We start from the raw sequence: 27,489 nt of genomic DNA on the forward strand, positions 1-27,489 counted from the left end.
GTTGACCCCCCAGAACCAAGGGTATGAAAAATTGTTAGCTCCCTCCGGATCCATGGGTCCCACATCCTGTGATAGTGTACCGTCCACCAACAGCGGTTGAATCCTCAGATGCAGAAGCCGCGGACACGGAGCACTGACTACAATGACGCAGCCATCTCCTCTCCTCCCTAACGTAACAGGCTCGCGCAGGCTAAGTGGAGGGGACTATGGAGAGTCACTTTTGGGGCTGGGGAAATAAAGTTTGTTCCAGACCCGTACGTAGTTAGCTAGTTCCCACCCAGACCCTGGGATGTCCAGACCACCCAAAATGAGGTAAAGTAAAATTCAGCCAGACTTCACGTCCACTGTGAAGACACACGCACAGCGGTGGCTCCTGGGAGCTCTCCGTGCCAGATGGAGAACGCTTTCTGTTTAGATCACACTGGGGCACTTCCGTTAAGTTCTTTGTGTTAGATGTGGTCTAAAAATCATGGTAGTACTTGAGATAAAAACCAAATCTAGCAATTACTTTGGGCTAATGCCTAATTACTCCCCACCCAGGTCTCAGGACTGGGGAAGGAACCCCAACCCTGAGAGGCTCTAGCAGCTGAGGTATCAACCATGAGTTTTAAAATGCCCAGAGCATGCGCCAGGGACCCAATGGCCAGAACAACAGGAGACAGACTCAATGCAAAAGCAGAATTTTAAAAACTTTAACAATTTATTAGTCTTATTTTCCAGTAAAATATTCACATAATGTCAAAAGAATGGAATGATAGAGATATAGCCAACTACCTTTAATTAATTCCACATAAATATTTAAAATCTAAAAACCTCAGGGGATCATCAGACCAAGTAGAAATTTGATTCTTCAAAGCAAGTATTGCTTTACTATTGTCATTAATCCAGTCAACAATATGACCAATAACTTGCAATGGTAAACGTAATGTTTGCTAAGTTGTTTCCAAAGATGTTTTCGGCAAGCCATTATCAGTCAATCCAAGAAGAATATGTTATTGAACTGCGTTGCACAAAGTTTCTTTACTTCTTCTGCAAACAGAACAGAAACAGTAAGTAAGGAATAGAGGCTATCACTTATAACATTATATGATATATATTAGTACCTTTAATTCTTTTGGAATAAAATTGGGAATAAATAGATTGTCTGCATTAATTTTGACCTTAAATCCCAGAAGACTAGCTAAGAAATGTTAATAAATCGAGAGAAAGGGGAAAAGACACCTAACAAACCCACAAGACCTCAATATTTGTTATAGAGAAACGCTGTTTCTCTGGGCCTGAGAAAGTGCTCAAAAGGTGCCTGAGACACCCACAGATTAGGGAGCTAGGAGCGCCACACTGAAGACATAGTCAATCTTGAGAAATCTGATGGAATGACGTGAAAATTCTAGCTACAACCTTGAATCATAGATCCAGTGCTCTACAGAGGAATCATTACCTTGATTTTACTAAATTCCCGATTTAAAGGAGCCATGTACATGCCTGTAATTCTAGTACTCTGGGAGGCCCAGGTGGGTGGATCGCTCGAGGTCAGGAGTTCAAGACCAGCCTGAGCAAGAGTGAGATGCCATCTCTACTAAAAATAGAAAGAAATGATCTGGACAATGAAAAATATATATAGAAAAAATTAGCCGGGCATGGTGGCACATGCCTGTAGTCCCAGCTACTCGGGAGGCTGAGGCAGTAGGATCGCTTAAGCCCAGGAGTTTGAGGTTGCTGTGAGCTAGGCTGACACCAGGGCACTCACTCTAGCCAGGTAACAGAGCGAGACACTGTCTCAAAAAAAATAAAATAAAAAAAAAATAAAATGGATCAAATGTTGTTTTTTTAAAACCAGCATTAGGGTCACCTGCTTAGAATCTCAACGATCTTGATTTGTTCTATTTACCACGTTTCTTAATACACTGAAAAGATAGTTTTTAAATATCAACAGCATTAAAATTCTGCTCAGATACCAAATCCTATTTACCGTTTACTTCAATGAGGTTTGCGTTTTTTTGATTCAAAATAACATACAGCTCCCGCTGATCCGACTTTTTCCCAACAACCCAGTAATCACTCATGGCTTTCACGATGATTTCTTCATCTTCGTCTACTCTGTAAGACAAGAGTTTCAAAATACAACAGTTCATTATATAGAGAGCTAGATTGTGAAAACAAACATTGCAAAATAAGAACAGGAGACTACACAGGCATGTTCAGGGGTCACATGCGAGTGAACCAGTGACTCCCGGGCTTACAAATCTATTTGGAGGTGGTGCCCATGAGCGTAGCTTGAGCCCCTCTGGGAGGGCGCTGGGTCGCTTGGATTTGAAGTGACCTTTAAAGTCTCTTCTCTGATTAGAAAAGGGAAACCTAATTTGAGAAGCTGCAAGAATTACCTAGTAAAATCACTGTTGATGTCACCTAGAATCTTCATTAAATCTGGATGAACAGACGTAAGTGATACGCTCGGTGTTTTCCTCATGTGAATTGTACTTTTCTCTGCTAAATTCATATGGTTGAAGTAGATAAATTTAAACTGGGGTTCCTTTTCAGACCTGTGGAAACATATCATTAAGATGGTAACATTCTGAAAGAGTAATAATGCACACTATACAACTATACTCTTAAAATTTTAAAACCATATGGGTAAGGCCTTGTATTTCCACTGGCTGGGCCTTCAAATCAAGAATCTCAGTTAACATGTAACACGTTCTTCATTCAATAGTAATTTATTTGATATCCATGTGGAAGAGAAGTATTCAATACGATAGAATTTTCCAGAGAGCTTATTTTTTAAATACCAAAAATATTTTAACCATTATGTGATGATTTCCTCAGTAAAAGTACAGTGTTTTATAAACGGCAGTCACTTGGTTATTTGCCTACTTTAAAAAAGCATGTAAACAAAATCAATATAGGCCATTTATTTGCTAGTGGAGGGGTCAGCAAACTATGACCCTGGGGCCAAATCTGGCCCTGTTTTTCTAAATAAAGTTTTACTGGAATATTGCCACACCTATAGACATGTTGCCTATGGCTGTTTTCATGCCAAAATGATAGTTGAGTAGTTGTAACATATATATCTCATAATGTCTAAAATACTTACTCTATTTGGCCTTATACAGAAAAGGTTTGCCAACCCTTGATTTTGGACAGTAACATCTCATTCATCCTACAGTGCTAGGGAATGAATGAGGTATCCATGGAAATTCACCTGCTATGTGACTGAAACTTACTACTACAAGGAACAAAGCTTTCCATCATCCCCAATGGAAATAATTCTAACATGTACTAGCCTTTTCTGCTGTAGTATAATGAACATTTTAATTGGGATATACCTTTTTATTTCTTAAACGGAATGGGCAATGCTATGACACTGCTTCCCAGGTCAGAGTCTGCAAACTACACAGCTACACAGTCCCCAGGGCACCTCCCTCCCCTCACCTCTCATTGTGTCCTTAATGTACACACTGGGGCCTGGGGAGCCTGAGCAGAGCCCTGCACTGGGGGCTCAAAAGCCTCCTCTCCTTACTTCAGGGTTAGCAGCCACGTTCTGGAGGGCTGAGGGTGTCGGAAATTTGACCTCCGGATAAGTGGGTTACTACTGTAATACTTTACATCTAGGCAAAGAAAGAATGTGGAGGATTTAGTTTCCAGGAAAATGAAAATAAAAGCCTTATAAAAATCAGATTTTGTTTTTAGTAGGTCCCTAAGACTAAGGAAAGTAAGTATAATTTTAAGAAAAATTGTTTGGAAAGATGAAAATTTTAAAAGATGTTCAGAAAGAACTGCAAATCTAGTTGTTTGGGTGGACAAGTAACTTAAATTGGGCTTAAAGTTCTGGTTGTTTTGTCTAACACAAAACACTCTCTGTGGCTTCCCCTCTTTCCCTCATTTACAATACATAAAATATTCTTCCTTTATACCCTTATATTGGAAATTATAAATATTACTGAGGTAGTTAAGATGTGGTAAATACATGTGGACTCTTTCTACTCCACCCTCCACAAAGTACAATATTTTAAAAACAGATGTGGAAAAATGGCTATTTGCAAAGTACTGTTAGTAAAAGAAAAAGAGACCTGTTCACATTCAAAATAGCAAGGATAATTTTCATCCTAAACCTTATTCGTTATCAAAATTAAAATCTAACAATGTGTTAGTTTTTAATTAGCAACAGACACATTTTACTTGGTATCTTTCCCAAAGAACCAAAACTTACTCCTTTTAAAGACCAAAGCATTTTTTTTTTTTTTTTTTTTTTGAGACAGAGTCTCACTTTGTTGCCCGGGCTAGAGTGAGTGCCGTGGCATCAGCCTAGCTCACAGCAACCTCAACCTCCTGGGCTCAAGCGATCCAACTGCCTCAGCCTCCCAAGTAGCTGGGACTACAGGCATGTGCCACCATGCCCGGCTAATTTTTTCTATATATACTTTTAGTTGTCCAGATAATTTATTTCTATTTTTAGTAGAAACGGGGTCTTGCTCAGGCTGGTCTCGAACTCCTGACCTCGAGCGATCCACCCGCCTCGGCCTCCCAGAGGGCTAGGATTACAGGCGTGAGCCACCGCGCCCGGCCCAAAGCATTTTTTTCAACTACAAAATCAAACAAATTTCTTGCCTTCTTAAAAAAAAAACATATTAAACATAGTTAACTATGTCAATATAGGACACACTGAGCATAGGAAAACAGTAGAGAATTTTCTGTGATGATTCTTATGAAATTTGGTATATAAAATATTACAGCACAATAATATCCAAAAAACATGGAAAAGTGGAATCTGTCTTAAGTGGTTGTATTCTATGCTTTTTCTACTAGTTTGTATGTTCACTAATTTTTAAAAAAAGATTTCCTGCTTTCTGAGTTGCCTGTCATTTTTGCTGTGATGAGACCTCTTGGTCAACCTCATCTGCACATCCCTGCACCCTTTTCTCTTACCACAGGCTGAAAACCCAAGTAACCATGATTAGCAGGTATCCAGAGAGACCACGAGGAGCCCTCCCACGAGTAAACAGCATCAATTTCACCACAGTGCCAGAGATGTAAATGTCTAAGGGCCAGGTACATGAAAACCTTCCCGAACTTCAGAAGCCCGCCAGGAAAGGTTGCCGGGAGCTCTGGCGCGATGGGGGAAAGCAGCAGATGTTCAGTGAGCACCTGGCGGCGTATGAAGTCCCCACGGACCTCCATGGCTGCCTGGGAGCACAGAGGCAGTCAGACTGCTTTGATTTGTTCTGGGCTGTGTTCCAGAGGGCTAAGGTTGCCAGAGTCATGATTTCTAGGTGAATATAGCTATGGGCTATATTCCTCATTTATCAGACCTAACTAAAACTCTGAACTGATAAATATGGATATTTTGAAAAGGAAAAGCGGCCTTAATCACAAGTCACACGTTACAGTTCTTTCTCCTTCGCTTCTCTACAGTGATGAGAGAACAGAGAACCCTGGGAACGTGCCTGTTAACTCCTCCCTGGAAGGAAGCCCACCTCTGCCCAAATCCCCCCAAAGTGCCGTCGTGTTGCAGCTGGGGCTGACTTCTCCCCTCTCGCTTTCCCCCGTTCCACGTCCGTGTCTAATCATGACCAACCCTGACTGGTAATGGATGGATTCTTCACTTCCTGTGTGAATCTGAGCATGGCCAACCTCCTAAGCAACTGAGGTGTTTTACAAATTTATTCAATTTTTTTTTATCAGTAAGAAAGAATTATTAAAAAAATTTGCTCCAGGAAAAAGCTCCCTTTTCTCATAATTTTCTACTTTGTCCTCCCCATATCTTTTCAAATTTAGTATCAGAACTAGCTAATGGATAGGGATAAGTGAAAGAAATAGGAACTAAATCGCAGGTTCACAAAACTCGATTTGGGAAAAATTTTTTAAATTAGAATCTTTCCTCAAGTCCTTAAAAATTCCAGGTGAATTAAAGATTTAAACACACAAAAATAAAAACCATAAAAGTACCACAGATAAACACAGGACTGTATTTTTATAATACTGGGGTGGAGAGCCCTAAATATGACACAAAAAAGATGGAAAACCAAAAGGAATGATTAATAAAACTGACTACATATAAACCCCAAGCCTGAATATTATAAAAAATGGTAAAAATCAAATTACCAAAAAAAAAAAAAAAGTGCCATGACTAAAGGGTATTACATTAAGTGTACTGACGTAAAAGAAAAAGATAAAAAATTTTAACGAAAAAAGCCAAAGGAAGCAATTCATAGAAGACACAGAAATGCCAGTCACCACGCAAAGAGGCACCCGCCTCAGTATCACCCCTAGACTGTGAAACACACAGAGGGATGGCGCTGGTGGGAGGTGACCTGGCAATGTGCACCCGCGCTGTAAATGTGCATTCCCTTCCTCTTCAACTCAGTTCTAGGGATTCATCCTCAGGGGATGATTGTTTTTTTTTTTTAACAGACATGGTCCCACTCTGTTGCCCAGTGTGGAGTGTAGTGGCGTAATCACAGCTCACTGCAACCTTGAACTCTGGAGCTCAAGTGATCCTCCCACCTCAGCCTCCGGAGTAGCTGGGACCACAGGCGCACAACACCACGCCTGGCTAATTTTTTTAACTTTTTTGTAGAGATCGGGTCTTGCTATGTTGTCTATGCTGGTCCCAAACTCCTGGGCTCAGGCGATCCTTCCACCTCGGCCTCCCAAAGTGCTGGGAATACAGGCATGGGCCACTGCACCTAGCCCCTCAGGGGATAATTTGATGTACCAGATAGTACTATAACAGTTCTGTATTGAACTAAGAACAGCCACACCCAGACTGCCTATTAAATGGGAGAATTATTAACAAACTAGAACACATCTATCCAATTAAATACCAGGATGCCATTAAGAAACAAGGCGGAGCCATATTTATTGATTTAAAATGTTCATGCCATATTTTTTAAATGCTCCAGATTTGTATCATAATACAGATTTAACAACCCATGTGTAAAAAACACTGTGTATGTCACTATGTTTACATATGTGTACAAGTCTAGAAAGACAGAAGCCAAATTAGGTAAGATTTCCAATATTTATATTTCTGAATTGTTTAAAAATTAAGGACATAAACTGCCCTCAAAAAAGAGCAAAGCCTTTTTTAAAAACTGAATTACAAGTCCTTAGGTAGGAAAAAATCAAAGTGTCGACAATTAATAAAAAGCGAAGGTAAAACAAACCTTCATGCTATTCTTAAAAGGGTTGACCTCAATTTCCTAAAAAATATTGAAAAACCTGCAGTTTATGAATATAGATTCAATGCCTCAGTACTATGCCCTTTTGGGCACTTTCTAGTGAGGGCTGCAGCTGACAGAACAGGCTGGGAACTGAGGTTGTCTAACAGGGCTCTGACACCAGGACAGCTCCCTGATCCAGTTCCACCAACCCAGACCTCCTCAACAGTGCCCCTGAGACGCTGCTGCGGGGCCAATCTTTCTTCCTTCAGGGCTGCTCCTGTCCAGGTCAACCTAATTACTCTGGGATATGAGTTTTGGAGAAAGGGGAGCTCCCAAGACTAGTGTGTAAAATGGTTTGATTTGCGTCAGAAGGATTGATAGAAGAAGAGTACATTGTCTTTTGTATCCAAAAGCTTTTTCCTTTAGCCGGTTATTTACTGGTTGGCAAGCTCCTTGTAGGTAAAATCTCAGATGCATCAAGAACTATCTTAAGGTCAACTTTCAAAGATAAGACTGACCACGTTCCCAGAATTCCTGCTCTCGAGCATGCACCTAAACTGCGCCACATTCATCTCACTGTCAGATTTCCCAGGGATCCTGTCTTTCAGGGGAGCAGTGATACTGTACACTGTTTCTCTTAATGGTCAGAAAAATTTGTCCTCTAGGAAACATGTGTGATGAAACACATACAGCAAAAATGTCAACTGTAGAATCTAAGTGGGGAATATATGTGTGTCTACTGTACAATTTTCGTAATAAAATGTTGGAGGGAGAACTGCTTTCTGACAGTAGGATAACTATTATAATATCCAAGGCCCTCTCCTTCCGTATAATCTCAAGGACAGTTGGCCTTATTTGCAAACTAGAAGGTACTCAGTAAGTTTGACCTCTGGATATTTATGGATGAGTTACTTGAGATGCATGGCATCTAAGGGAACAGTTAACGTGCAGTGACCTCCTAGGTTTCTGGGGATGGAGGTCACTATACTTCATCCCTCTCTATTAACTTGTAACTAACAGGCGTGTAATAAAACTCACTTACGCCTCCTTCTAAAACGAAAACCTAGCAGTTTCATGGTCACAAAACCAAACACCTAAGCAGCACTGCCCAGATGTAAGTTGGTCAGGCATTTTCATTTCTTGGTCTTATTTTTTTCTAACACTAAGTGAGCTATCACAACAGCAACAATCCACACACACTTATACAAAATTCAAAACCACTTTCACTCTGAGTTTGTTTCTGAACTCTCTAGAGGCTGATGCTTATTACAAAACCATATACAAATAACATATGAACACCAAAACCACAAGCTTATATGGAAATTCACAGCATTTTTGTAACTTCTCAGATGTAGAGAGAGCCCATGTAAGCAGGACTTTTGTCGTATTTCCCAAAGTGCTTTCCATCTACTTACATTATCTTTATAATAATTCTATTTTACATTGAGAAAAGAGTCAGAAAGAAGTTTAATGACTTTTCAGTGTTCTAGAGAACAAGATGAGTTAAATCCTGCATTGCCTGCTCCTCAGCCTACAGCCTTCAAGCTGCCACTCAGTACTAATGCCCAGCGCCCTAATGGCTTACACCACAGCCGACTGTGCCCTATACATTTCCTCACAAGGGCAGGCAAAGTGCTTTCAGTCTATGCAGAGCAAAACCATGCTGATTACTGCCACCAATGTGAATGTAACAATCTGGGCTGGTGAAGTGGGATGTTAAGCGGTGCTCACAAGGCCAAGTCCGCAGACATATTAGCACACCTAACCCCATAGCTCATGCCGCCAACCAGGGGAGAGCTGAAAGAATGTATTAATAGAAGACACAGCACCAACCACCACTATGAGGCAGACAAACTCAGGTCCCAGTTCCCTGGGAACCTCTCGGACAGGACTGAACAGCACGTATTACTGTTCTCTCTGGATTCCGAGAAAACACAGGAAAGTTAATACCATTCATAAGTAAAAACCACACCCAGTCTTCTAAACAGTTAAACGTTTGAAAGTGAACAGGAAGCAAAGTACAAACCCAGACATCCTTTTGTTGATGTTGAATTGCTCACAAATGTCAGAAGCCAGTACTGTGAGCTGGGGCCCAACAATGCTGTCCAGTCTCCGGCAAAAGTCCAATGTCAGCTGGATAGAGGCTAACAAATAATTTAAAAAATACCAGTGAGCGTTACAATACTTTGTGTCAAGAAGGTCAATATTCATTTTACCGTCCCATACTTAACAGTATTCAAATGAAAAACTCTACTTATCTGGGAAATACAATAAGTAAATGATCATATCCCCTCCCTCCTCCAAGTACAAGACAAATGGAAAATATAAATTGGTTATATTAAGATGAAAAAGAGTCAAAGACCCATCTCATTGTGAAAAGTCAACTGAAGAAAACACCATGAAGTGGTAAATTGGTTGCCTACCCCAGGAAGACCTAAGAAGGTCAAATATTCATTTAACTAACATTACACAGCACTCACAGGCTGGGTGCTGCCCGGTGCTTCACAAATATTACCTCATTTAATCCTCAAAACCCCTCTGAGACAGGTGCTACTGTTGTCACCATTTCACAGTCCTGGGGGGCATAGAAAGGTGCCCAGGTCCTACTTCTGACAGGTACGAAAGCCAGCACTTTAAAAATATTAGCAATAGCTAGTTAAGATGGCAGAGGCCCCAGGTAGGGAACGGCACTTAATGTGCCTTTATGTGCTTCTACGTTGCTTCTGACAATGTATCTATTAAGCACAGAGCATAGCAAACTGCAAACGGCTTATCGGATCAGGCTGAAATCAGACACAGGTGTGCACCTACCATCAATCATAAAGCACACGGCCGCACTCATGGCCTGGGAAGAGGAAACAAACCAAAGATTATAAAATGGTACAAAAAAGGAGACTTAAATATAATAACCAAATGCAGTGACCTCGTTTAAGTCTTGATTTGCACAAACCAACTGTAAAGAGACACTTTTTAGTCAATTGGAGCAACTTGAATACAGACTGGAAATTGGATGACATTGGGGACGTGCTGCTTGTCAGGTGTGATAATGTCCTCATGAGTCAGATGCAAATGGAAGTATTCATGAGTGAAATGACGATGATTTAAAATGCTCTGGTAAATAAAACACACCCCAACAGGTAGAGGGACAGATGAAAGATTAGCATCTTATTAAGCTGTGTGATGGGTACTTGGGGGTTCATTATTCTAGACTCTGTGTATATTTGACAATTTTTATTAACACAAACTTAAAAAGAAGCAAATTGATGTCATCTTGTCTCACTTTATTATAACATATAATTGTAATTACAACATTAGCAAGTGGTGGTAACCTAATGCAACCAAGACCACAAATAAAATAACCAAAAATGTTTAAAATTAAAATTTATCAAAGTAACGTATAGGATTAAAAATGGTCAAATAGAACATAAAGCCTTATGAGGAAAAGCAACAGAATTCCTTCTCTGAGCCCTGCTCCCGTTTTTAGACAACAGAGTCACGCCACTGTTTAACTTATCACTTTTTAGACAATGTGCTGACTTTCTATCGTTCCACGATGGCTGTGACCCCACATCTGCCCTCCCCGTCCTCCCCTGCCCTTTATAGCCATTCTACTTCCTCCACTGGTCACTTCACACGCCAAACGGCTCCATTTCTCCTTCCACCAGGCACAGGCGTAAAACTTACATCCAGTATGTGTTTTGTGCGTAAAATAATTTTGATTTAGTTGCCAATCAGTTTTATACCAAAATCTCAATTTCCAGCCTCTCCCGTAATCTCAGGAGATCTGGGACCACCAGAGCTGCATTCCCACAGGCACCACCCACTGCACGTGCACTGCGTGGTGGCTGCCTCCGGGAGACAGAGTCTGCACCGGTCACTACTGAAGCCTGACCCAGCCTCAGGTCTAATCTCTGCAGATTTCCATGGGCCTTTGAGTGTGTGACCCCCTTAGGGTACAGGTTGATCTTTTTAATGTACCTTTTAAGTCTCTATTTAAAAACTGAAGGAATTTCAAATATATTAAAAAAGTATCTAGAATAGTATAATGAACCCCAGGGACTATCTCATTCTCAACTGTCAACTCATGGACAATCCTGCCCTATCCACATATTAATCTCAGACATCCCATAATTTAATCCATACACATTTCAGAAGGTATCTAAAAAGGATAAGGACTTTTGGAAGCTCCACAGACCCTCTCCCTAGGGAAACAATCATAATTGAAGAAAATTATTAAAAAGCACCATTTAAATTTCCAGAGGGAAGCTGTCCCTTAGGGCAGACAGCAAATGAGAAATATTTACTCAAGAAAATCGATTAAATCTCAGTATGAACAGCGACAGACTTTATGGTTGTGAACACATATATTAAAAAGAAGAAAGATCTCAAATCAGTAACCTAACCTTTCATCTTAAAATCCTGCAAAAAAGGAAGAGCAAACTAAACCTAAAGCAAAAAGAAAGAAGGAAATAATAAAGATTAGAGCAGAAATAAATTAAATAGGGAACAACAATAGAGGAAATAAAAGAAACCACAAGTTGGTTCTCTGAAAATAGCAACAAAATTGAAAAACCTTTATCTAGACTATAGACCAAGAAAAAAAGAGAGAAGACTCAAATTGCTAAAATCAGGAATGAAAGAGGAGATATCAATACTGACTTTACGGGGTGGGGGGATGATTATAAGGCTATATAATAGTATTCCAACAAACTGAATAACTGAAATGAAACTGACACAAACTACTGAAACTAACTCAAGAAGAAACAGAAATTGGAATAGACTTATACCAAGTAAAGAGATTCATAATTTAAAAAATTCCCACAAAGCCCAGGTGCAGATGGCTTTACTACGAATTCTACCAAACATTTAAAGAAAAATTAACACCAATCCCTCATAAAGTCTTCCAAGAAACAGGAGCGGAGGGAGCAGGGAACACTTCCCAACTCATTCTACGAGGACATTATTATCCTGATACCAAAACCAGATAAAGACATCACAAGAAAACTACAGGCCAACAGCCCTTACAGCACCCCATACCCATATGTCAGCTCAACCTCTGGAGGGCTGGACACTGAGGCCAGCCACGTGGGTGGTCAGCTGTCTGCATGACCAGTCTCCAATAAACACTCTGGCTATGGAGGCTCAGGTGAGCTGCCCTGCATGGCAACACCCCATATACACCCTCCCACATCCCTGCTGTCCACACCACTTGACTGGAAGAGGACAACTGGAAGCTCACGCCTGGTAACTCTGGGACCTGTCCCATGGACCTCTTCCCTGGGCTAATTTTCATCTGTGCTCTTTACCTACAATAAACTGCAACTGGGAGTACAGTAGTCCCCCCCCTCCCCCCACCCCTCGCCCCCGACCTGTGGTTCTGCTTTCCACAGTTTCATTTACCTGAGATACAGTATAATATAAGATATCAAGAGAGACCACACTCACATAACTTTTATTACAGTATATTGTTATAATTGCTCTATTTTATTGTTAGCAATCTCTTACTGTGCCTAATTTATAAATAAAACCTTATCATAGGCATGTATGTATAGGAACATAGTATATATAGGGTTCAGTACTATCCTCAGCTTTGGGGGTTTTGGCTAAGGGTAGACTACTGTATAAAGCCTTTTCTGAGTCCTATAATCCTTCTAGTGAACTACCGACTGGTCTGGGGGACCCCCAAACTAGTAGTTGGTGTCAGAAGTGAAAGTGGTCTTCAGGACTCCTGAACTTTGCAACTAGAAAGCATTCAACTGTACACTTTAAATGGATGAGTTGTATGGTATGTGCATTATATCTCAATAAAGCTGTTACAGAAAGATACGGACCCGTCCACGTAACCATAATCCCATCATCACACCTAAAATTACATCTCTCGGTTGACTCTAAAACTAGAAATCTACTAGGCAACATGTTGCACCGGGCTCATTGAGAGTTCAGTCATTACCCTGAGTCATTCCAAGGAGAACAATTTCAGCTTGGTAGACAAATTGCATGTTTCCACTATTCCAATTGCTGCTCTGAATTATACCTCATTTTAGTTTGCTCATTTCCAGACTCTGTCTTTCCATGTTTTCTCCCTGGAATCCCCCTCCCTGCCACTCTCTCCCTCCCTTCTCTGTTCCATCACAGCGGTGAGCTCTGACACCTTGAGACTTCCCTTTACCGTTCCCGTGGCTTAGAATCCACTGTTCTGGATTCCAAGGTGTCCTCTCTCGTGGTTTACTCACTCACTCCCCTGAGGGACAACTTTGTGCACCATCCTGAGCAAGGATGCACGGGGGAAACTTTTTGAGACTTTTCAAGTTTAATGCTTCTTTTGTCTCACCTGTGATTGACAGCTTGGCTTGGCAAAGAAGTCTACGTTGAAAATCATTTTCTCTCAGAACTGTGAAAGTCTCCCTTCCATTGTCACCTAATGTGTGGTGCCGGCTATGAAACTGCTAATGCCAGTTTTAGCTTTGTTCTTTTACAGGTGATCTGATTTTCCTTCTGAAAGCATTTAACATCTTGCTTCATATTTCTGAAATTGCCCAATATTGGGTGTAGGTGTGGGTCTTTTTATTCACTGTGCTAGACGTTCAGAGGGTCTTTTGAATTTATGTCAAATACTATATGGGAGGGGATGAGGAGCTATTGCTTAAAGGGTACAGAGTTTTTGTTTGTGGTGATGGAAAATTTTTGAAAATAAGACGGTGGTCATGGCTGCACAACATTGTGAGTACACTTCATGCCACTGAAATGTACAGTGACACGTATACTTAAAAGGGTCGAAATGGCAAATTTCATGGTATATATGTTTCACCATAATAAAAAATATTTTAAGCCAGGGACAGTGGCTCACACCTGTAATAACAAGCACTTTGGGAGGCTGAGGCAGGAGGATCACTTTTGGCCAGGAGTTCAAGATCGGCCTGAACAATATAATGAGACCCCCATCTCTACAAAAAATAGAAAAATCAGCCAGGCATGGTGGCCCGCATCTGTAGTCCCAGCTACTCGAGAGGCTGAGGCAGGAGGATCGCTGGAGCCCAGGAGTTGGGGGTTGCAGTGAGCCATGATGATGCCACTGCACTCTATCCCGGGCAACAGAGTGAGACTCTATCTCCAAAAAAAAAAAAAAAAAACTTCAAATGACATTTTCAATTAACCTGACTTCAAGTTTAACAACCTAGACTCTTGCATATCATCCTGGATACAACTTCTCTAATTACTGGATACTAATTTTTAAAAGTTCCTGTTCCCAGGATCATTTTCATTTCAGGACCTATGCTTTTGTTTTTCCAATCATATTTAAGAAAGAGGGAAGGCAAGGCTGACCAGGGATGGAGGCCCTCACTGAGTGTAGGATGCGGGTTGCAGTTATGCTGGACAGACAGAAACGCTAAGGTGAGAAGGCCCTTATTATCTGGGGCAGATACCCCCGGCGAGCTACTCCAGGTCTATCCAGATTGTTTACTTTCTTTATTTTTCCTTTCCACAAAGGTTGGATATTTTCTTTAAACAGAGCCTCAGTTTTCACAAGGGGACAGGTGCTCAGCCGTGGGCCTGTCAAGGATGGGGCCAGCGGTGGCTGACTGGTTTCATACAGCACTTCCCTCTCTCCCTGTCCGCGCAAGCCCACTGCCACTCCTGACTCCTCAGGCGACCACCTCCAAGTCAGGAGCTTTTCTGGGCTTCCCTTGTGCCCTAGGCCAGCGCCTCCTCCACTCTCCTCTATCAGGTGCCACTCTCACCACCCTTTCCATTTTCCAGACAGCTGCAGGAGTCCCTCATCCTCCGATGTCCACACTTCCTTCCTGTTCTCCTACGGCATCACTCCTAAGCTTTTATGAATTAAAACTTCATTGCAGTCTCAGGCAGGAAAGAAGACAAACACATGCTCAGTCTTCTTTCTTGAAACAAAAACTGCCTTTAATTAAAAAAAACTCAACCTCACATAAGAACATAACCTTACAAGATAATATCCTGACAGAAACCAAACACTATCCTCATAGAATTGGCAAGTCCACAGCTTTAAAATCAGAACAAAAGCAGAATTCACTGACATGCGGTCACGGCCCACATCCAGGAGGCATTTCACAGGCAGCATCAACCTCTGACAGCCTTTGATCTGTGACCATGCAGGACTTCAAATGTGTGTCACTCACAGCCTTAGATAGTTGTCCTTTCACTCATAGCAAAATTGTATAAAAGGGGAGGAAAATACACTCACTACTCCAGAAGAGCACCCATTTTGAGTTTTACAATAATTAGAACTTCCAACATCTTTTCCAAGAAACACTTAAGAGGTTTGCATACGTACTCATGTACACATGCAAGAAAGATCTACTTCAGTATTAAACTGTAACACTGGAGGGAAAAACAGTTGTTACCTTATAAACAATTAAATGGAGCTCTTCATAAGTGTCATCTGTATTTACAAAAATTTTGGGGAATCTGCATTTTGCTTCTGGATCATTAAGGTTCAAAGGTCCAGTAAGAAATCTTAAAAGTAAGCACAGACATGACTCGATTCAATTAGGTAAATTATAAACAGGAATTTATAAACAGAATACATTCCTAGTTAATATACATGAATTTTTTTTGATGCTTTAGATGCCATGTGGAAAACACCAAAGCAGAATATGATAAAGTAAGTTTTAATTCACTGGAAACAACAGAATTTCCTCTGCGAATTACTGCCAATAAAACAGCACCAAAGGTAATTCAATGTTCACAATAAAATATTATCTTTACCAAAAAAGAAAATAAAGCCCAACATCTTAAATCAAACAACAAAAGTCCTACCTTCCGTAGTGTTGAAGATTTCCTGGCATTTCTGCCCTTATCGGAGAATCCCTTCCTGCCAACTGCAAATAGATTTAATGGTGAGAACAACTTATTAGACTGTTTACTTTCAAAGCTTTGACAAGCAATATTCATATCTACTGGTTGCTTCCATACCATTTTTCTGGATCAATTTCCCGTATTCCTCCCCGCCAAAAAAAAGAAAGTGGATTAGAGGAGTACATAAAGAACTTACTGATTTTATCCGTAACTGTCGTAACGTAACTCCATCCTACCCTACATTTCATAGACTGATTTAGTTTCTTTTATAACAATAACTGAAATTTCCCATGTGGTTCATTCACACATGCTAGACAATGGCATAAATAACTTAATTTCATCTCATATCAACCCTGTGAGGAATGTACTCTTTCTATTTTCTAGATGCAGAAAGTGAAGTTCATAGAAGTTCACCAGTGCATACAGCTCCTACACAGCAGGCCAGTCTGACGTCAAAGTCCCTGCCTTCCGCCAGGATACCACACCTCCTCAAAGATTTATATTTGTAATACATTCCCAGTTTATTCTGCTGAAAATATACTATTTCAACAAGCATAGGAAATGAAAAAAATCCAAATCCAATAGCCAGGTTAGCTAAAACTTGTTATTCTTCTAAAATTGTTTGATACTGTTCTGGTCTATATAAAGTTTTAGTATGAAACCTCAAAAGATTCAAAAAACATAGCAAATCCAGTGGTAAAAGTGTATAGCCCAACTCTCAGATACGCAGTCTGCACTGCAAGAGACTTCGTGCACCCGTTTACATTGCCATGCTGTATATGTGGCGTCCTATTTTATAAACCCAGTTCTTTGCATACAATAAAGTATAAATAGAGTTTTCATTTGTGGCACCAGCACAGGTTGAAAAGCCTCCTGAAGTGACCCTTAAGGGCACATACATATAAGCAGGTGCTTCAGTGTCGAGGAGACCCCGAGATCAAATCCAGGCTCTGCCACTTCCTAGCTGGGTGACCCTAGGGAAGGCAATGAAGCCCCCCAACCCTCCATCTGTAGAAGGCGACAGAGGACCCAACTCTTAGGGTTGTTGTCAGATGTCAAGGGGTAACTCGTGTATGCTGGGCACTGCGTACGGTGTTGGGTATGTAGCAAGCACCCCAGAAACGTCAGCCACTGAATTCAAACTGCCCAGAAAAGAACTAAGTACAGGACTAGGTCCTTCACAAAAACTCTCTTCAGTTTCTTATCAGAGATTTTTCCTGTTGTTTTCAATCATGGCCTTTAAAAACAGAGAGGAAGAGGGAGGGAAGAGAGGAGGGAGGTGGAGAGAGTGCATGTGTGCACTTGAGCCAAGATGATTTTTACAGACTATGAACACTTTTCACTTCCAACCTAACTAAAGCTACAAAAGGACACTTTGGGGGGAACACTGCAGCATTATTTAAAGTTCTCTGCAGAAAACTGGGAAGTTAAATTTGAGTGCAAAATCTGGTCGGGCAATATATTAATAACATCTACTCAAAATTAGGTTTCATGTTTGTAGATGAAAACACTGTATAGGATTAACCATTGTTTTGTCAAAGACCCTGGCATTTTCAAAGTTCCTAGAACCCTACCTAAAAACCAGTTTTTCTTCTACTCAATGAATCATTCCTCTAGAAAGCATATCCTTGCTACCACATTTGAACCCAACAAACTGGGTGAGCTGACATGTGGTTTTCCGTGCTACTAAATGGTACGCAACTAAACAAATATCAAACTACTAACGAAAATATACATCGGAAATGCCCCGTGTACCACCATCCTATTCCACCCTCTTCCCTGTGCCCCCAAATGTGTGAGTGTGTGTATCTAGTACCCAATCATACCTCAGGTTCGATGTGCCTTGGAAAAAGAGAGGTGGTGAGGTATTTGTATAAAATTCTCATATCATCTTGTTCTAATCCACTCCTGAAACATCAGAAAAGCACTGTGTCAAAAGGTTGGAATTGGTCTCCTGTTTTTCCATTGTTCTGTGATGGAGCTCATCTGTTTTTCTTTTACATTGTATCAAGACCACTCTTCGGGAAATTCAAGAAGGAGTTAAATTTGAGTTTGGGTATCATGACTTGTAAAAGGCTACTACCATGCAATCTTGTGTTTTATATGCCATTTTAAATAAAAAGTCACGACGGATCTGATTTTCCGGTTGAATTCCATGTAGGATTATCTGGGGGCCTTAATATAATAACTACACTGCTCCATTTCGGGAACAGATGTCTCTTCTCTTCCTGGCTTATACAGCAATGCTGCATTCTCTCCCCAGCTCTCTGGAAAAATACTGGTATGCTGCAGACAGGGAATGCAATCCTAGGTCTCAGAAACGTATGTGGATTTTAATTCTCTGGATCTCAGTGTAGACAAAAAAGGAGGAAGAGAAAGAAGCAAGCTTTCAGACAAACCATCTAACCTGAAATAAGGCAGGAATATGGAACATGTAGAAAAGGCACCAAGAAATTAGCAGGCATCAGACTCTTTGAAATCAGTTTTTCAGGAAAGTAAATGAACAGTGAGGCTACATATTGGGTTTCTCTATTCAAAATAAATTGAAACATCCTGGAAGAAAATCTAACTTTATATAAACCAGGCCTTTATACCATATTCCAGAGTCTCCCTCTTCCTTTCCCAGTAAGGTCATGTTAGAAAAACTTCCCCAGGCTCTTCCACTTTCATGTTTTACCTTTTCCTCTTCCAACACTCTCTCTCTTCTTTCGAGGTTTGATTTTCATCAGTCTTGTCCACAACTAAAACTACATGGGAGCCCTACACTCTTCTAAAGCAGGAAAGCAAGTTTTTTTTGGTGTGTGTTTTATTTTCTGCCAAGCAGACAGAGAAGTCCCAGGTGCAAAGAAAGGTAAGGTCAAATGAGAAGAAGGAGCTCAAAACTGTTAATACTTGTCTTACGCTAACAGCAACTCCGAAGTATCATGCAGCCAACAAGGCAGACTGAATTTCTGAATCACACATATGGAAACTGGCCAACTTCTTTCTTTCGTACAAATAATTGTGATAAAGGAAAAAGGGAAAAACAAAACCAAAACTGGTTCTAAATGCTGTTTTCCTTTTAAGACATAAACAAGAAGTCCTGGGGAGCGGGGGTCGGGGGTGGGGAGCGACAACAGGAAGAGGACTGCATATAAAGAACTGATGTCCCAGCCTGAGCAAGAGCGAGACCCCGTCTCTACTAAAAATAGAAAGAAATTATATGGACATCTAAAAATATATATATAGAAAAAATTAGCCGGGCATGGTGGCACATGCCTGTAGTCCCAGCTACTCAGGAGGCTGAGGCAGAAGGATCACTTGAGCCCAGGAGTTTGAGGTTGCTGTGAGCTAGGCTGACACCATGGCACTCTAGCCTGGGCAAAAGAGTGAGACTCTGTCTCAAAACAAACAAATAAACAAACAAGAAAACTGATGTGCTGGGCCACTCCTCTTCCAGAGCTGCACTTCTAATACCAGCAGCTACTAGGCACATATGGCCACTGGGCAAGTGAAATGTGACTGGTCAAAATGAGTGTAAAATACACACTGGATTTTAAAGATTTAGCACTAAAAAAACAGCTCATTAATTTTTAAATATTGTTTACATGTTCACATAATATTTTAGATATATTGGGTTAAATAATACATATTATTAAAATTAATCTCACTGGTCTCTAAAGTGGCTACTGGAAAATTTAAAATGATACACACGGCTTGCATTATGTTCAGGGCTGTTCTAGATCAGAAGACATGAATAGGAAACAACCTACAGAAGAAAATGGAAGACAGCATTTATGAACTGCTTGCTGTGTGCACTGTGCTTAGGGCTTTCTATTATTTCACTTAAGATCACTAGACATTAAGACTTTGGTGCTGGTTTCAGGAAATTAAAACAGAAAAAAAATAGAGTGAATTTGCAGCTGGCTGTTCAGAGCCCAGAACACCAAGTTGGCAGGTTCCCACTGTGCGTGTGGGAACGTCTCATTGTAACGTCTCCATTAGTTTTGACCATGACAGGTTTCTCTCCAGATGTCGCCCCCATTCCTGGGCCCTCTCATTACAAAACTAAATAAAGAAGTATCATATTATAGTTATGCAACATGTTACCACGGAGAAAAATTTCTTATTACTGCATATGAATCGTCAATGATCTCAAAATAAAAAGTTAAAGAAAAAGAGCTTTTTCCATATCACAAATAAACAAACACACAAGGCAAACAAAGCCCTGCACGGATAGGCCCAGATAATTCAGGACTCCATCCGTGGCTCATATCAAATAGGAAATAGCTCACTCATGCTCAGAAGTACAGACTGTTCTCCAAGTCTCTCAAATACAGTTATTTGATATTACTTTTTTCCCTTAAAAAAACCCCAAAACTTTTATTCAGCTTAAATCTCAACCAATTCTTTTGTGTGCGTAAGATGGTACTACTCTGTCAACCTGATTTTTCTTTCTGCTTTGTATATAATTTTGTGCCCTGTTTTGACCTCAATGCTAAATGGACTTTCACCTATCACCCCAACTCTGTCTCTGGTGGAGACACTGAGTTATTTGAGAACTTCTTTTAGCAGAAGCACCACCAAGAATAAGGTGGCTATCATTCATTGCAGAATCCTTCATATTAGGATTAGTTTAGTCTAAAATAGACTGTTACCATCAAGGTACTGAAGGTAAAATAATCTAGCAAGAGCAAAGAATATGGTCAACTTTGAGTAATTTAAGAAACATCCAAGACATTTATTCATAAAAGTATTAATTTCTAAAAAGTAAATCAATACACTAAAAAGAAAAATTTCTAGCCAGGCACACTGGCATGTGCCCATGGACCTAGCCACTCAGGAGGCAAGGTGGGAGGATCCTTTGAGCCCAAGAGCTCAAGATCAGCCTGGGCAATATAATAAGACCCCCATATCTCAGTTTAAAAAAAAAAAAAAAAAGAAAAAATTTCTTTTAAATATGCCAAAAACTTCAGACAAGAAAGCCAAATGACACCCCACCACCACCAAAAGTAGTAAATATCTAACCCTAGCATAGGTCAACACAAAATCCAAATCTATCCATTAAATGCTTAGTCCAAACAGAACTATACAATATTTTCTATCAATCATTTGCCTTGAGCCAACCATCAACATTTACTGAGCACCTACCATGTGCTAGGTCCCAGTGACATGTTGGCACAGATGTTTCTACTCTCAATCAGATAATTTCAAAACAGTGTAGTATGTAATAAATACATACTCTGCTCATAAAATATAGAATTCTTTTTCATTAAACAAAAAATTTGGAACAAGCAATTGGCTGTCAAAATGTGCCATTTTCCTTGAAGGTCCTTCTTCTTGCTACTTCCTGGGACCAACCTTTCCCCATCAGTAGAGTAGACAGGACAAAAGAGCAGCTCTGTGCAGCCACCAGGGCTGTGCACTGCTCAACTCCAGAGGATGCCATTCCCAAACATGATCATGGCAACAGGATCCCCCAGAGCTGGGCAACAGGGAATCAAGTCTAGGCTTCCAGGGCCCAATCCTGCCGGTCACTCTGGCTCCAACATCTCCCAGCACAAGCTGATCTCCAAGGGGACTTTCTAGTTCTGGGCCTTTACCCTTCCTCACTGAGAAGGAAGAGTTCACACTCATGTCAGGTCTTGTGCTGTATCCCAGAGATCAGAATCTGAGCTACCCCTTCTATGACCCTGGGGATGAGGCCACAGGCCACTGCTGCTAGATTCTGGCCCATCAAGTTTTCGCTCCCTATGGCTGTGGATGGGCATAACCTTGCAAGCGCCTCCTGTAACTTTCACCTCCAGAGGGACTGCTCCCTCCACAGACCTGACGCTGCAGAAGCACAACTGTCCTTCCACCTCCCCCCTTTCACATCAGCATTTCACTTTTCAGTTTCATTTTGTTAACACAGCGTGAATATCACACAAAACAACTAGAGCAGGGTCAGTTAATACAGCATAAAGTTGCCTAATAATTTGCTAAATTAAAAAGTAGATGGGTTCTCATCTGAAATTTGTTATGCTCTCTTCCCAGGAGATACCGAAGTTCACATGGAAACCCACCAAGCTGTTTACTAAATGGATTCAAATTTCTTTAGATGACAGTATTCTGTTTCTTTTCCTAAAATGGAGCTACAAGATTTTGGCAGGGAAGGGAATGGGTATCAGTGGAACTAGTTTTGCCTTTTTTATTAGCTGAACTCAGTTTTTAGTACTAAAATATGGCCACACCCCCATTTTAAGAAAGTGAGCTACAGTGAACACAACCATAAAACTTGAGGGCCCTGGAGTAGCTGCTGGAGGGCGTCCAGCCGGCTGTTCCCTGCCACCTGCCACTCCTCAGCGGCTCATCTCAGCCCACTCCAGGCCACAGGAGAAAAGCCTGGGTTGCCACAGAACTCTGAGCTCACGTCCATTCAACAGTCTTATGCTCACTCACATGGTTTCCCCAGAGTTTAGTCTTAGTAGTTGACAGCAGTCAGTAATAGTTTCTTTCCTTCTAAAGCGACATTTTCTTCAAAGAAATAATTTTTCTTCCTACCACAGGACACAAACACACTTTGATCACAGTGCGTAATTTCCTGATTTATATAACACTCTGGAATTCTTAGATATTTTTAAAAATCTAGCTTCTTTAAAAGAAAGTATAAAACATTATGCTTTCCACATTTACTTTATCATTTCTTTGAAGATGTTTTTGGAAAAACACCAAAATAAAAAGAGGATTCCTAAACTTTACCTGATGGGAAGATTTTCTCCACCTTTCATGGATCCAATTTTAAACTCCCCTGCTTGGTAATTTTAAATGAAATTACCCTAGTTCTGGTTTAAATAATCCGTTTTATTTTGACAATATCTACAAAGATGATTCCTACCCATCTTCCCTGCTATTAGTTTCTGTTTAACAACCTGCTATCAGTCCAGTCACTGCTGTTTTTATTATCTTAAGACTTTCTTCTTTCACATGTCACACCTCAGAGTGTACCTACCAGATGAGTTGATCATTATAGAGAAATGCAGTGTATTTGACTATATTCAGGCTTTCCTCCATTCTATTAATAAAGGACTGGATTTTCAAATAAGTCATTTTATCCAATGGGAAGAAGCTGATTCCACCAAAAATGTCAAGTAGGTCGCATGACTGCAAATGCAACGTTTGCAAATACTGTAGGAAAAAAATAAGGCACAAAATTTACTAATAGTACATTGAATATAGTACTCTTTGACAAATGAAAATAATTACTCTTATGTCAGGTCAGACTAATACTCATGGTAGAAGTACACAATGGCAAACAGCATAATGAGAAGACTATGGGTGAACCATGGGTAACTGGGTTTGAAATCAGTACCCACTTCAACATATAAAGTTCAAACATACCTAGTTAATGTTTATTCAGTATCATGCTTTATCTCTTTAAAGCATTTAATTCCTTATATTAATGCTCCTCACATCAGATTAACCCCATGAGGGATCCAGGCAATAATACCCTAAACAGACAGTGCTATCTTATACTAAAATCATATCTAAAGGATATGTAGTCAGGACAACAGTTGTAGCCACTAGTGATGCGTAGAAGAATAATGAGGACAAGAAGAGAAATCAGGTGACAGTATGAGAATGAATAATTATGGTCATTAAAGTGAAGAAACCAACAAGAAAAGAAATTCATAAAAAAATTTCAAAAATAGCTATCAAAGGTGTTTTAGATAGAAAAGTTGAATTCATAAATGGAATTTGACAGATGCAGGGTGAGTATGCAAAATTCAATTACAATAAAAGACAACAATAACTATTTAGGGACATTATCACTTGGGACAAATCACCCTAATATGATAAAGTCTGTGTCACAATCAAAAACTTTTGAGTCAATATAGATTACGGCTGTTTAACAAACAGAACCAATCCCTAAGAATGTACAACTCCAATAATAGTTGAATTTTGCTAATCAACTAATCTACCACACAAAGATCACTTTTGAGTAAGCACATACAGACAGATGTAGGTAGAACAAGGATAGGGACAAAAGATGGCTGAGATGCCCTAAGGAGCCCTGGGCAAATGCAGGATGCTCTGCTCCTACACAGAAGGTTGAAAGAGCTTCAAGCGTGCAATCTAATGAGTTTCCTCACTGCTCTGGCTTTGCTGAAGTCCATCTCAAGTCCTTTACCCGCTTTCAAGTTCTGGGCTTTTTGTACATAAGAGACAAACTTGTCTGCATCTGTATTTCTCTAAACATCTGTTTGAAATCTACTAAAGTCATAAATAAAACTTAAAATACTTACCCGATGGAAGAATTTCTCTAATCTTTCTTTTAGAAGCTTGACACCTCCATCTTCCATGGCTTTCAAAAACGTACCATTAAAAAGCTAATGGTGTTAAAGATTGCAGGAAAAAAAAAATCAATTTCTCGACATAACAAGTTCTTTTTCCTTTCAGATTAATTAATTAATTCAGCTCATTAAATCCCCCCATTCCTTTTAAATGTAGAAAACATTTACATGAGAAAGCTTGAGTTATAAGTTACAAAGAAATTAATACACTATTAAATGATGCTGTCCTTTTTATGAAACCACCTCATTGTTTTAGACATTTTTTTAAAAAATTTCAACTCACATCTAAGTTTCACTTTTACATAAAGAATATCACCAAATTTTTTTATTTAAAACATTTTATGAATATTCATCACCACACTTTTTAAATCAAAGATATCTGCAGTCTGTATGTTCCCTAAAAACGTGGACTCACTTGTTCACCAATGGGGATACAAGGCTGAGAACAGAGATGGGGGTTCAATTGAATAAATGTATGCATAAGGCTGGGTACTCTGGGAGGCTAAGGTGAGGGACTCAATTGAGCTCAGGAGTTCCAGACCAGCCTGAGCAATAGCAAAACCCCCATCTCTACTAAAAACAGAAAAAATAAGACAGGTGTGGTGGCACACACCTGTAGTCCCAGCTACTTGGGAGGCTGAGGCAAAGAGGATTACTTGAGCCCAGGAGTTTGAGGTTGCTGTGAGCTAAGCTGATGCCATGGCACTCTAGCCCAGACAACAGAGCGAGACTGTCTCAGGCAAAAAAAAAAAAAAAAAGTATGCTAAAACCTCACTACCTATTTCAAAGGCCCCATTATTTTCTCTCCTAAAACAGATACATACTCAACTTTGCAGTCTTTTAAAGAATTATTTTTAAATAGGTTGTAAACAGGAGTAACTGGTTAGACTCTCAGTTCAAAAAGAATGTCATGCTTACCTTGTACATGCTGTAGCACTGTTGTAGTACTGAACTATAAACCTTGTCCTGCAAACAACATGAAAACATAGTATAGATGTTAACTCATGAGGAAAAGAATGTCAACTGCGTATACCAAAGGTACATTAATTCACAGCAAAGCAATATAATGCTTATAAACTTGGCCCCCCAATAGCTGGGTGCTGAAAATAGGTATTTAAATTCAAATTTATGAACCATTAAGCCTAATTTTAGGAGGGCTTTAAACACACATCATCAGAAGGTGTTAGTGAGGGTGTGCACACATTTTTAAAAGACTATGCTTACATAAATGATAAACATAAAACTCTGTAACGTACCCTAAAAAACTTCTACAAAGCCACCTAGTTTAAATCTAAGTCACTCAACATATTCAGTAATACATTCTCTTCCTAAAAATATGAAGTAAAAAAATGACACATTACCAACAACTCCTCCTCTTGGTATTCAACGACTGGTTTTCCATCTTTACTTTGCTTTTCAATTATAGGATTCCGAACAACCTACAAAGTTTGATAAACTGAAATTATATAATGAATTCATTACGATATGTTTTTAATTTTGCCTTAATTTTAAAAATCTGAACATGCTACAACACCAGAAACACTTCTTAAAACGGCCCCAAGAACAAATACACAACCAAATAGCAATTTTATTTTAAAATTGCAACCAATTTTATTGTAATTTTTACTTTCACGCAACAGCCAGAGGACTTTCCGAAATTCCTAAGAGTAAAGATCACCCATAACTTTATCACACAACTTCAGAAAGATATACTCTGTATGTAAATACCATGACCATCCAGAAATTTTCTTCTGGTTCATTGAAGAACTGTCTATTCTTCTGTGTATGTAAAGATTTTGCAGGTTTTGATGGGCTAAAGGTCCTAAAAAGGTTAAAAAAAATATGTTTATGACAACTCTCTAGTGTAAGTTTTAAGAATTCACCGAGCTCTACAAAGGCATATTTAAAGGCATTACCTGGTAAACTGTACAATAGCTTCACATAATCCGACATTTCTAATTTTTTCATTCTTTTCTACTTCATTTGGATGATAAAACAAAATTTTATTTTCCTCCTAAAGTATGAAGAAACAGAAGCACATTAATGTAAACATTTCTTCATCTTAGCTGTTGAAAACGCCAAGTTGAATGTCGACCTCTTGTGACAAATACACTGACGACAAAACAAAACCAAAACTGTTTTTAGAAAAACAAGAATTATCTTATCGTTGTGTGAATACCGCCTACCAGTCTGAAAAGCAATTTCACATAATTTCACATAAGGCAAAGTTGAAATTCATCTGAGGCAACACCAGATGATCTTTATGAAAACTCGAACTCTTGATTTCTTTCCTCCTGTTAATTTGTAATACACCAACGCTTGTAAGAAATAAGGGTGTGCGCACGTGCACAGACCCACAGCTGCCCGCAAATTAAATCCAGCTGGTTCACAGACATTTGGACTGACAGTCTAAAATGACTGATTTGCCGGCAACAAAACCTAGCACCGGACGTCCTTTGAGAAAGTCATCGTCCCCACCTTAGAAAAACAAAACAAAACAAACAAAACCTCTCGGAATTTATGTATTCCTTACTACGGAAAAAAAAAAAAAAACTTTCCGACGGTCCTCCAAACTTCCATTATTTTAGGGCTACAGTCCACCGCTCTGGTGCCACGCTTCTAGTGGGGAACTTCCAGTAACAAAGCCAAGTTTAATTTTAATCCCCTAGAAGTGACGCAAGGCGCAGAGAGACTCGACCTGCGTACGGTCATTAACCTGACAAAGCTTTATTCAATAGACAGGCATCGATCCAGGACCTGAAACAGACCCTGCCTGCGCTGTCAGGTCCCGCCGCATCCCCTGGTCCGGACGCACACCTGGCACAAAACAGGCTCGGTAAAAGCCACTCGAGGTGGGCAGAATGACAGGGCGGTCTCCCAGCCGGCGCACCCGGCGGCTCCCGGGACAGACGCCGGCCGGCCGCGCCCCCGCCCCCGGGCCCTCGGCTCCCTCCGCGTACCTCTCCCTCCCGCGGCCCGAAGCGCGGGTTGTAGATGAAGAAGCTCAGCAACGCCGGCGGGAACTGCTTCTCCTGGGCCGCCCAAGCCCCGGCCCCTGCCCCGGCCGCCGCTGCAGCCATCCCGGCCCGGCCCCCTACCTCGGGAGCCTCCCTCTGCCGGCCCAGAGACAGCAGCCGCTAGGAGACCGCACTTCCGCCTCGGTCACCACTGCCCCGGAAGCGCTC

At 40.4% G+C, this 27,489-nt stretch overlaps 1 protein-coding gene across 2 annotated transcripts; it reads right to left on the minus strand.

Annotated features, from left to right (window-relative positions):
• Positions 1-681: 681 nt before the first annotated feature.
• CCZ1 (CCZ1 homolog, vacuolar protein trafficking and biogenesis associated) lies at positions 682-27,489 on the minus strand. Of its 2 annotated transcripts, none has more exons than XM_045541313.1 (15): positions 27,265-27,489; positions 26,221-26,318; positions 26,033-26,126; positions 25,666-25,743; positions 25,223-25,270; positions 24,257-24,340; positions 22,963-23,138; positions 17,819-17,900; positions 15,954-16,015; positions 15,539-15,650; positions 9,972-10,005; positions 9,187-9,304; positions 2,382-2,540; positions 1,970-2,097; positions 682-1,029 (listed from the first exon to the last, which is right to left on the minus strand). In XM_045541313.1, exons 1-15 carry the CDS (start codon positions 27,382-27,384, stop codon positions 974-976), a joined length of 1,449 nt encoding a protein of 482 aa, XP_045397269.1. In that variant the 5' UTR covers positions 27,385-27,489; the 3' UTR covers positions 682-973. The 2 variants fall into 2 exon arrangements, with proteins under 2 accessions (XP_045397269.1, XP_045397271.1); XM_045541315.1 differs by having other exon boundaries at positions 27,403-27,421.

Source organism: Lemur catta, chromosome 2 (genome assembly GCF_020740605.2).
Source record: "Lemur catta isolate mLemCat1 chromosome 2, mLemCat1.pri, whole genome shotgun sequence".
In the NCBI taxonomy this organism is placed as follows: Eukaryota; Metazoa; Chordata; class Mammalia; order Primates; family Lemuridae; genus Lemur; species Lemur catta.